Consider the following 12,179-nt stretch of genomic DNA (forward strand, 5'->3'; position numbering starts at 1 on the left):
ATCTCCTTAAGTTCTTCTCAATGAAATACCTGAGTAACAACGTGATGCAATCAATATTAACCTATTAGTCTTGTTGGACCATCATCTCCAAATACCCCCAAATCATCTCTAATACCCATTATATATCATCCAGATGTTGGTTTAGGGATCTGCAGGCTGGTGGCCTTTTGCATTGACAAACATGGTTGGGCACAAAATAAGATGTCTTATTACAACAAAAATCATAGAAACAACTGTAGACTTGAATGGTGGAAAACGCGAAGGAATTCACCGTAATAGAGAATGTAATGTAAACACAAACTTTTTTTTACCCGGTTAAGAGGTCACGGCCAAGACATAAGACAAACTATTCTCCTGAGAATAACCCATGAATTTTTCAAGAAGGGGCAATCATCTCCCCATATCCTGCCTACTACTAGCACATGAACATGAAGCCACAATCTAGTTTGCCATCTTGACAGCTATGTTGAACTCTTTCCTTTTTATGGTATCATCATTTGCTTTTACCTCTAGGGTTGTTAAGAGAAGCTTCTATGGCTTTGCCACCATCTCCACAACGCGTGTCATCGAAGGGTAGACACTGGTCTCCAGTTCCTGCCACCACTTCTGAATTCTTCACAACTTCAGTCACAACTGTTGTTGACTTTATCTTGTAGACACGTCGGCTGTTGGTATCGGACAGAAGGATGGCGCCGGTGACTGGGTCTGTAGCCAAGTAATATTTATGAGCTGGGCTGTGGCTGGAATTAATTGAAGGAAATAAAGGAAGATGGTCGTATTAGATCTCCGGAACATCAAGGAAGACACAAGGTCAAGCTATGTTGTTAAGAGGGCAAAATGCCAACTGTGATTATCCATCAACAACACAGTGAAGAAGACAATGAAGGGTAAAATAAAAATAAAAAAAACATAATTCAATTATTGTAGGCGGACATGTGAGACCTAACCTGGCAACACATTCAGTGGTATGTTGGGAAGCTGTCCACAGACCAAGCATCTAAATCCTGCATGATGTATCCCACAAGAATGCTTATATTCCTCAACACACCAACATGTTTGATCTGAAGACCTCCCATTTGCAAAGGTTGAACCCATAAACTTTCCTGTTCCAGAGGGGCTTTTAATCTCTAAGACACATAGCTTTTATTCTTATGGGTAAAATATTCAAAAAGTGGAAAACAATTGTAGAACCGCTTGTCCGGCGCTGCTTTATACAATTCAAACTGGCATCAAGGATGAGGGTGGAAAAAGCTTTATTCAAGTGCTGTCAACCCGTTTCAAGGGTAGGAAAAACCCTCTTCATCAGGACAATATTGAGTTTTTCCTTGACAGCACTTGAATAAAACTTTTTCCACCCTCATCCTTGATGCCAGTTTGAATTGTATAAAGCAGCGCCAGACAAGCGGTCCTACAATTGGATACCCACTATTCTGAAGATTGCTGCAAGTGAGGCACCACAGGAAAACTGCGGCTGCAGCCTGGCTAATACAGTTTGCTGATCGGTCTGAAAAATTACCAGCAAGGCTCTCTACAGTGGTTGTGACTCCCCACAACCCCTTATGGCAAGCGCATTCTAGCTTCTACCACTTTTATTTGGACTCACTGACACTGCTAATGTGGTGCTGCCTCCTCTTTATTTTATTTTACACAAGGTTAAAATATTGTAACTTCTCAGTTACTAAGGAGAATCAAAGTATTAAATAATTGATATTTGCAATCAATCATATTCTTATACTGCTCCTATGTACAAGAATATAACTACTATAATACTGCTCTCCTATGTACAAGAATATAACTACTATAATACTGCTCCTATGTACAAGAATATAACTACTATAATACTGCTCTCCTATGTACAAGAATATAACTACTATAATACTGCTCCTATGTACAAGAATATAACTACTATAATACTGCTCCTATGTACAAGAATATAACTACTATAATACTGCTCTCCTATGTACAAGAATATAACTACTATAATACTGCCTCCTATGTACAAGGATATAACTACTATAATACTGCTCCTATGTACAAGAATATAACTACTATAATACTGCCCCCTATGTACAAGAATATAACTGCTATAATACTGCTCCTATGTACAAGAATATAACTACTATAATACTGCTCCTATGTACAAGAACATAACTACTATAATACTGCCTCATATGTACAAGAATATAACTACAATAATAATGCTTCTTATATACAAGAATATAACTACTATAATACTGCGCCTATGTATAATAATATAACTACTATAATACTGATCCTGTGTACAAGAATATAACTACTATAATACTGCCTCCTATGTACAAGAATATAACTACTATAATACTGCCTCCTATGTACAAGAATATAGCTACTATAATACTGCCTCCTATGTACAAGAATATAACTACTATAATACTTCTCCTATGTACAAGAATATAACTACTATAATACTGCTCCTATGTACAAGGCTGTAACTACTATATTACTGCCCCTATGTACAATAATATAACTACTATAATACTGCTCCTATGTACAAGAATATAACTACTATAATACTGCTCCTATGTACAAGGATATAACTACTATATTACTGCCCCTATGTACAAGAATATAACTACTATAATACTGCTTCTATGTACAAGAATATAATTACTATAATACTGCTCCTATGTACAAGAATAACTACTATAAATACTGCTCCTATGTACAACTACTATAATACTGCTCCTATGTACAAGAATATAACTACTATAATACTGCTCCTATGTACAAGAATATAATTACTATAATACTGCTCCTATGTACAAGAATATAACTACTATAATACTGCTTCTATGTACAAGAATATAACTACTGTAATACTGCTCCTATGTACAAGAATATAATTACTATAATACTGCTCCTATGTACAAGAATATAACTACTATAATACCGCCTCCTATGTACAAAAATATAACTACTATAATACTGCTCCTATGTACAAGAATATAACTACTATAATACTGCTCCTATGTATAAGAATATAACTACTATAATACTGCTCCTATGTACAAGAATATAACTACTATAATACTGCCTCCTATGTACAAGAATATAACTACTATAATACTGCTCATATGTACAAGAATATAACTACTATAATACTGCCCCTATGTACAAGAATATAACTACTATAATACTGCCTCCTATGTACAAGAATATAACTACTATAATACTGCTCCTATGTACAAGAATATAACTACTATAATACTGCCCTTATGGACAAGAGTATACGAATGGGATAATAAGTGTTAGAGCCATACACCTTAATCTTTTTATTAGCCTTTATATTAGGACAGATGTTTAGCTCGTCCTGAATGTTTAGAATATGGTTCTTGTTCTACAGACTTGGAAATATCTGGAGAAGGCGAGTAAATCCCATGCTCCGGCTCATTTATTTCACCCATTTGAAACGCATGTTGTGCTCCATTAGGGGACAAATTGATACTGCTCTGTGCCCTGTGCATCGGAATTAACCCCGATAAGCCTGCCTACAGTCTCTCTATAGAGAGGAAGGTAAGAAGAGGCTATAGACTAGGTAACAGGGAGAAGGTTAATTTGGAGTTGTTTGCATTCATATGGCAGAACACTGGCCTAATTCATTGCTCATATAAGCCAACATTTTATTAAACAGGTTGTGCAGTGGCATAATACTTATGACCTATCCTCAGGGTAGGTCACCAATATCAGATTGGTAGGGGTCTGACTTCTGACATCCCCACTAATCAGCTGTTTGAAAGTGCAGCAGTTTCTTGGAGAACATGGGGCTGAGCAGTTTCTTGGAGAACATGAGGCTGAGCAGTTTCTTGGAGAACATGAGGCTGAGCAGTTTCTTGGAGAACATGGGGCTGAGCAGTTTCTTGGAGAACATGGGGCTGAGCAGTTTCTTGGAGAACATGGGGCTGAGCAGTTTCTTGGAGAACATGGGGCTGAGCAGTTTCTTGGAGAACATGGGGCTGAGCAGTTTCTCAGAGAACATGGGACTAAGCAGTTTCTTGCAGAACATGGGGCTGAGCATTTTTTTGGAGATCATGGGGCTGAGCATTTTCTTGGAGAACATGGGGCTGAGCAATTTCTTAGAGGGCATGGGGCTAAGCAGTTTTTTTGAGGTCATGGGGCTGAGCAGTTTCTTGGAGAACATAGGGCCGAACTGTTTCTTGAGGGGCATAGGGCTGCACCATATCTTGCAGTGGCAAGTAGCTGTGTTAGCTATGGGTGGCAAGTAGCTGCAATAAGGGGTGGAATCTAGGGCTGCATTTAAAGCCCCCATAATTTAGAGTGTTCATCACTGATAGCCTACTCTGAACTCCACTATGGTTATGAGACTTCAGCTTTATGGCCAAGATGAGATTTCATCCTCTGAATATAATTAATAAAGGTTTGTGTTCACCAAGAGCAAGACGAAATCTTGAAAACTGAACAACTGAATGGAGGCAAGATGACCCCTTTTGACCGTTTATGACTGGGAATTCCTTTCAGTAAAATGTCACTAATTAAAGCCGAGAAGAAGGATTGCGCCGCCCTGTCCGTTAATCATGATTGGTGGATTCTCATGAACTAACGAGCAGGAAATATTAGATTAGAAATTACTCCTTGAATAAACTGCGCCGGAGCTAATTAACCGTGAAAGACACAATGCGAGAGAGGGTCTAATATCTCAGCTCATTGCCGGCAACACGAGGACCGGAGCCGCCATCCATCATGTCTTACAGTATGCATCAAGACGGGCCAGGCAATTAGCCAAGGAGCCCCCGTCTTAAAGTGAAGATTTCAGCAAGGAGGAATCCGGGTGACACATTCGGCCTATCCATCTTCGCCGAGCACGGCGACACGCAGAAAGCCAAGATGAATGGATCACAATGTCTGTCACTGATTAACGGTGCCGGGTTCAGTCTCAGCTAAACCATTAGATTCCCATTTAAAGGCACATTACGCTGAAAAATGACTGGTGCAACCAGAAACGGTGCGTGTATTGTATGGTAATTATATGCGGGAAAGAAACAAGATTTTTAGATAAAGGCCAGAATGGTTGCTTAGTAGGGCGCGCTGATTCATAGGAGAACCTGTGTGCAGTATTTCACAGTATATATATACCTTCATTTCTATTCCACCTTAAAAGAGGGTTTTCCGGTTGGAGGTTTCCTTTTGATTAGAAGCTGATCACTAGAGCTCCCCCTGGTGGAACCTCCAGGGATTACACTCAATGTCAGTGGTAGAACCTGAGTAAGCGTTAACATGCCTTTAGGGCTCATTCAGACAGCTGAATGCTGTCCGCAAAAACGCGGATCTGTTTTTTTTTGTCGACAGTTCAGCATGTCCACCAAAAAAAACAACAAAAAAAAAAACGGATTGTATTCCGCATTTTTGCAGACCCATAGACTTCAATGGGGCCACGTTATGATTTTCAGCGACAGGCAAGGTTACATTAACACGTGTTTTGCGGTCCGCAAATTGCAGATCCGCAACAAAAAAACGGATGACTTTACATATGGCATCAGTTTTTTTTTGAGGATCCATTGTAACAATGCTTATCCAAGAATAGGACATGTTCTATCTTTTTTGCGGGGCTACGGAACAGACATAGGGATGCGGATAGCACACGGTGTGCTGTCCGAATTTTTTGCAGACCCATTGAAATGAATGGGTCCGCATCCTATCCGCAAAAAAAACCACAAAAAAACAGACACGGAAACAAAATACGTTCGTGTGAATGTAGCCTTAAGGACTTGTTTCATTTGCTTTGTGGAGCCTTGGAATGGAAGTAAATGGGTCAGTATCTAATCCACAAAAAAAACGGATCCACATTTTTGCGTACAGCATACGGCCATCTGAATGAGCCCTTAGTCAGAGGAACATCTAAGAAAATGGGATGGTCGGGGCAATGCCTCCTTGTGCGCTCTGTAGTCACTACAACTGACTGTTGCGATCCCTGAGCAGTCTGAAGGGGCGTAGATCATATTTATCACCATTCTGGACCCTTCTTATGGAGTTGTAGAGGAATTAAGAATAAAGATGGAGTTCCCCTTTAAGGTTGAACTTCCTACTAAGAGCAAATATTATATCTACATATGGAAGCCTTCACACAGTCAGGCCTAGTTCACACTTCAGTGATTTCCATCAGTAAGGGCTTATACACACAACCGTACGTATGTTGTGGTCTGCAAAGCACGGATCCGCCAAAAAATACGGATGAAGTGCGCGTGCATTCCGCGGAACGGAACAGCTTGGCCATAATAGAACAGTCCTATCCTTTTCTGTTGTGCGGACAATAATAGGACATTTTTTGCGGAACAGTCATACGGAAACTGAATGCACACGGAGTCATTTCCGTTTTTTTCCGGCCCCGCTGAAGTGAATTGTTCTGCATAAGGGCCTAAAAAAAACCTGTAAGGGACGCGGAAACAAAATACGTTCGTGTGAATGAGCCCTAAATGTGAACCAAAACCAGAACAGGTGCAGATCTTTCCATTATACCTTATCCTGATGTAACCTCTCCTCCTGGTTTTGCCTCCCAATCACTGATGAAAAGTATATACCTCAGTGTTTGGTCAGTGTTTGATCAGTGATTGTGAGACAAGGCCAGAAGCACACACCAGACATAAGGTATAATGGGACGATTGCCACCGGTTCTGTGTTTTTGACCCGCTCCTTGTTTTGGCTCACAACAACTGATGATAATCACTGATCAAACACTGACTGCGGGTAAGCGGCCATAAAACTGATCTGCAAACTTAACCCCCTTATGACCAGTGAATTCATAATGAGATCTCTTAAAGGGGCCACAACCGAGGGGCATGCGTTGCAAAGCCGATGCAATGTCACATACAATATGAGAGCACAGGGGGGCGAGGAGCACTTACCTGTGCCTGAATTCTTTATTTCTGAGAGAAGACAAGAGAGGCAGAGAGAAAGGGAAGTGTTAGTAAAAGAAGTAGGAAAAGGAAGAGGTTAATGTGACAGTCAGAGAAACAAGCACCGATACAGTACAGATGTAGCAGAGCTGAACTTATTTTTCTTTTGTGCATTGCTACAGCACGCTGAGCGGAGATAACACTGCCGACAATCTGCTCTTGTAAATGTGCCGGCGATCCCCGATGAGCGAGCAAAACCATCGTTCATCCCTCGCCCCCTTACACTGACGAGCAGGCAATTGCCGGGAAGGGACGCTTCTTTCCGGATAATTGTCTACTCGGTCGCTGTATGTAAATGCAGCATTAATCTTCAGCCCTATTAGAAACCACAGATCTTACGCTGAACCAGATGACAAACTCGGCTCTGCTGCAGTTACAAAATCAGACCATTTTTATGGCTACTTTTGAAGTTTTTCTGGAAGCGGTACCCATCTCTTCCATCCTTATCGCAAAGCAAACGTCTCTTTTTAAAAAGAAACTGGGTTAGGCCTCTTACACACAAGGCCTCTTACGTTCCGTTTTTTTGCGTTCCATATACGGAACAAATTCATTTCAATGCATCCGTTTCCGTATTTCCGTTTCATTGAAAGATAGAACCTGCCCTATTATTGTCCGCATTACGGACAAGGATAGTACTGTTCTATCAGGGGCCAGCTGTTCTGTTCCGCAAAAAACGGAATGCACACAATGTCATCCGTATTTTTTGTGGATCAGTTTTTTGCGGACCGCAAAAAAATGAAAAAGCCATACGGTCGTGTGCAAGAGGCCTTATGAAATCCCGATGATCAGCAGATATTGAGGGAATTTGTGGCTGGCCTTATTTCCTACAGCGGCCGCTATAGGTCAAATGCAGTATTACATGGCGCACATTCAAAAGCAGAGCAGAGTCCTCTATTGTTGTAGCTGCTCTTTCTTGGCGGCTCTCTGCTCTAACTTATAGGAGAGGTGACCCCCCCCCCGGACGCCAAATCTCATCAGCGGATTTTCTAGACTTACCTCAGCTCCAGGATGCTGGTGACGTTGCCAGAAGGGAAGATTCTTCGGATGTAGTTGAAGTCTCCAACGTAAAGGCTTCCGCCTGGGCCACAAGTTAGGGCGACCGGTGCCAGGAGTTTGTTACCGTCCGCTAAACCGTTACAGCTGGGGCAGGAGATGCTTCGGCGGCGCCCGTTGCCCATAGTGCTACCGATCACGGGCGGCTGCTGGGAAATGAACTGGTTCTCGCCGTTGCCTTTGTGCAGAATTCCTGGCCCCATAAAGAATAGATCTGTGTTACTACAGTATTTAAATATATGAAATAAAGGGCAGCTTTCCCTTTAAGAAAGTCAAAGCTTGGTGCCAGCGGATGTATTATGCAAATGAGGGGGAGGGAATGGCCTTAAAGGGACACTACGTCTAAATTGCATTCTCTCAATTTGCTACTTATGTGAATGTAATCTATTGCTCTCTGTTACCAGACAATTAATTTTTTTCACACAACAGATAAAAAATATTTTTTTCAGAGCCAAAGTCTATGGGGCTAATCACATGTTTTTTTTTTGTTTGTTTTTTAACGGCCAGTGAATTGCTGCTGTCAAAAAAGCGGCCATTATCACGGTCAGATGGACCCCACTAAAGCCCGTTTTTCATGGCCGTATAGACAGGAGGGCACACAACTAGCTGCCATTAAAAAAAATAGTTAAATTGCCTTTCAGGGGTTAATCTTGCTCTGCAGTGAAGGGAACTGGAAGGACCTGACATTCCCAACGTCATGAAGTCACAATGCTGGAAGCGTCAGGTTCTTCAGCTTCCCTCCTGCGGAGAGCATTATGGGGAGGAGGGGTCCTTATTTATACAGGGGCCACTATTGGGTGCCTTTTTTTATACTAGGAGAACACTATTAGGGGGCATTATATATACAGGGGGCACTATTGTTTTTTTTTTATATACAAGTGGTACTGTAGGGAGTATTGTATATACAGGGGCCACTATTGGTTGCCTTTTTTATACTAGGAGAACACTATTGGGGGGCATTATATATACAGGGGGCACTATTGGGGGTATTTTATATACAAGTGGTACTGTAGGGAGCATAGTATATACAGGGGGCACTATTGGGTGCCTTTTTATACTAGGAGAACACTATTGGGGGCATTATATATACAGGGGGCACTATTGGGGGTATTTTATATACAAGTGGTACTGTAGGGAGTATAGTATATACAGGGGGCACTATTGGGTGCCTTTTTTATACTAGGAGAACACTATTGGGGGGCATTATATATACAGGGGGCACTATTGGGGGTATTTTATATACAAGTGGTACTGTAGGGAGCATAGTATATACAGGGGGCACTATTGGGTGCCTTTTTTATACTAGGAGAACACTATTGGGGGGCATTATATATACAGGGGGCACTATTGGGGGTATTTTATATACAAGTGGTACTGTAGGGAGCATAGTATATACAGGGGGCACTATTGGGTGCCTTTTTTATACTAGGAGAACACTATTGGGGGGCATTATATATACAGGGGGCACTATTGGGGGTATTTTATATACAAGTGGTACTGTAGGGAGTATTGTATATACAGGGGGCACTATTGGGTGCCTTTTTTATACTAGGAGAACACTATTGGGGGCATTATATATACAGGGGGCACTATTGGGGTATTTTATATACAAGTGGTACTGTAGGGAGTATTTTATATACAGGGGCCACTATTGGGTGCCTTTTTTTTATACTAGGAGAACACTATTGGGGGGCATTATAGGGAGTATTTTGTATACAAGTGGTACTGTAGGGAGCATATTATATACAGGGGGCACTATTGGGTGCCTTTTGTATACTAGGAGAACACTATTGGGGGGCATTATATATACAGGGGCACTATTGGGTGCCTTTTCTATACTAGGAAAACATTAATGGGGGGCATTTTATATACAGGGGGCACTACAAGGGGAAAGGGGGTATTATAGGTACTGGAGGCACTGTGGGGGGTGTATTGAGGGCACTGCAGGGTTTGGGATGCTAATAAAAAAAAACAACAATAAAATCTGCTTTTCATAGCCATTTTTAACAGCCACGAGATGCACACATGGATGCAGAATGGTCCATGAAAACCTGACCGTGTGAATGTGGCCTTAGCGTAATACCTTCCCAACAGATGAATAAAAATCCCGCTCCTCGTCTCCTCACTCACCGGTTTGTATGTTGAGCGCGTGATGTTTGTCCAGAGACCATCCCCCCAGCTTGGACGCCTCGATTTCATAACCCTGTAATATGGCGGTCCGCTTCTCCCATAGAATGAGGTCGGGGCAGGATTCATACTCGTATCCTACAGACACTGGGAGGGAAAGACACAGAGCTGAGCAAGCGGTAGTAATGGCTGACCACCGGGGACGCATAATAATACTCCGGTGATTATATCCAGAAATAACCTGCAATAACTGGCAGATATATTCATAGATCAGATATTAAAGAGCATTAAAATGGCTTTATGATCACTATTTATGAGATCTCTGCTTGCGGTCAGTGAAAGGGGACATTTCTGTTTACAATCAGTAGCTGAAAACCCCATAGTGGCCTGAACGTGCACCCTCCACACAGCTGCGGGGTTGTCACAGTGTATCATCAGCGGTAGTTCTATTTAGGCTTAGTGCCCTGTCCTACTTGCACAGCTGCGCGGATGGAGCGCTGATACACTGTAACGCACCATGCAGAACGATATGATCGGGGTAGGTTATTAGCTTCTGAATGTGAAGAATGAAGACTGTTAAATTAAGGCTATTTCCATTCACTGGCAGCAAGTAAAGGTACTAGATTTGAGAGATTTTTCAGATTTGTCCTGATGGCGCAGCCGCAGTCACAAGAGCGAGCTCTGACACACTGTGACGAGACCTGCACTTGAGTCAGAAGCATAGGATCATAATGGTTTATAAAGCTTTAAATGTTTCTATTCACTGACAGCAAGCAAAAAAAAAAAAAAACTATTTGTGCCCACATCCTGGCCTAGGCCTGCTTCCACAACTGATGGTGACCTTTGCTTGTTGTTACAAAAGTAGCCCCCATACCCTGTAACGTGGGCAGCACCAGCGTCGTAGGGCTCGGCTACGTGGCGACTTTTCATGTAATGTTTGTCAATGGTGGGGCAGTGCGACACTAGACGGATTTTGTGTTCCACGTCACGCAACCCGCCTGCAACCTCATAGCTCGAAAATAGTCGCACGACAGCAGGAGGCAGACAAGTCACGACTTTTCTCCGTCTTGCCGACATGTCACCGTGTATCCGTATCCTTTAGAGGAATAACATCAGGCTGGGTTGTAAACAGGAATGTTTCCATTCATTGACAACAAGCAGTTGCCGGATGCTTTTGCAGTGGTGACAAGGACGCTGGCAACTTTTTTTCCCCCCCATAGGAATCATAAAAGTGCAGAAATTTCCAGGGATGACACCATACCCTTTTGGATCCGTAACCTCTATGCTCCAATCACATCCAGAGCTGCATTTAGAACTATGTTTGGTGTGCCCCCCCCCCCTTGCGGGTTTGGTCATTTTAACCTCTCCCGTTCCATGACATCCTGCACACCGCCATATAATCGCCATCGTGTTACACTGTATCATATCGCCTGGGTAAATGTCTGCCCTGCTGCCGCTTGATGCGCCACGGTTGTCTAGATTTGACGAGTCTGCGCTTGAACCGAATTTCGAATGCAGCTCTGGATGTGAACGGAGTACACGCCAACACAGAACTAGGTTTTAATCATCTCTGCCAGCAACTTACCAAAAGCCTCGGACAACCCGTAGATCTTCTGACTGTACACGTCCGTCTTGTCCCAGATGAAAAAGTAGGAGAGGTCCGGGGCGGCCGCGAACCATTTTCTGAAGAGACGCCCCTCGACGGCGACCATGAGGTGGACTTTCATCAGGTTGAAAGGGATGGTGGAGTGCGTCAGGCTGATCCTCAGGACGGACTTGTAACCTGCGTTCCGCGTGCTCAGGTAGTTGAGTTTGATTTTGGTCCCGTAGATTTTAATTTCTTCTTGTAAGGCCTAAAAAAAAAAAAAAAAAAAAAAAAAAAAAGGCATTAAAATGCTGATGATTGCCCATAAGGCACCGTGGCGCAGTCTAAAACTCACTCCTACCTAGGCCTGACCTATAGAAATGTTTATCCTGATCTTCCTGGTTACTGAATAGAATGCCAGAAAAACAGTGGAGACTGACACACCTAAAAGGCCATAGGAAAGGGAG

General features: G+C 42.4%; 1 protein-coding gene across 1 annotated transcript in view; it reads right to left on the reverse strand.

Moving 5' to 3' along the window:
* The window catches only part of TENM4 (teneurin transmembrane protein 4), a 209,140-nt gene that overhangs the window by 24,805 nt on the left and 172,156 nt on the right, over positions 1–12,179 (reverse strand). Inside the window, exons 17-20 of the mRNA XM_044285413.1 lie at positions 11,713–11,980; positions 10,131–10,274; positions 7,944–8,193; positions 508–740 (exon numbers count right to left, since the gene is read on the reverse strand). Of these exons, the coding sequence (XP_044141348.1) occupies positions 508–740; positions 7,944–8,193; positions 10,131–10,274; positions 11,713–11,980 (895 nt within the window). The remainder of the gene's footprint in view (positions 1–507; positions 741–7,943; positions 8,194–10,130; positions 10,275–11,712; positions 11,981–12,179) is intronic.

The sequence above is a fragment of the Bufo gargarizans genome, chromosome 3 (genome assembly GCF_014858855.1).
Source record: "Bufo gargarizans isolate SCDJY-AF-19 chromosome 3, ASM1485885v1, whole genome shotgun sequence".
NCBI lineage: Eukaryota > Metazoa > Chordata > Amphibia > Anura > Bufonidae > Bufo > Bufo gargarizans.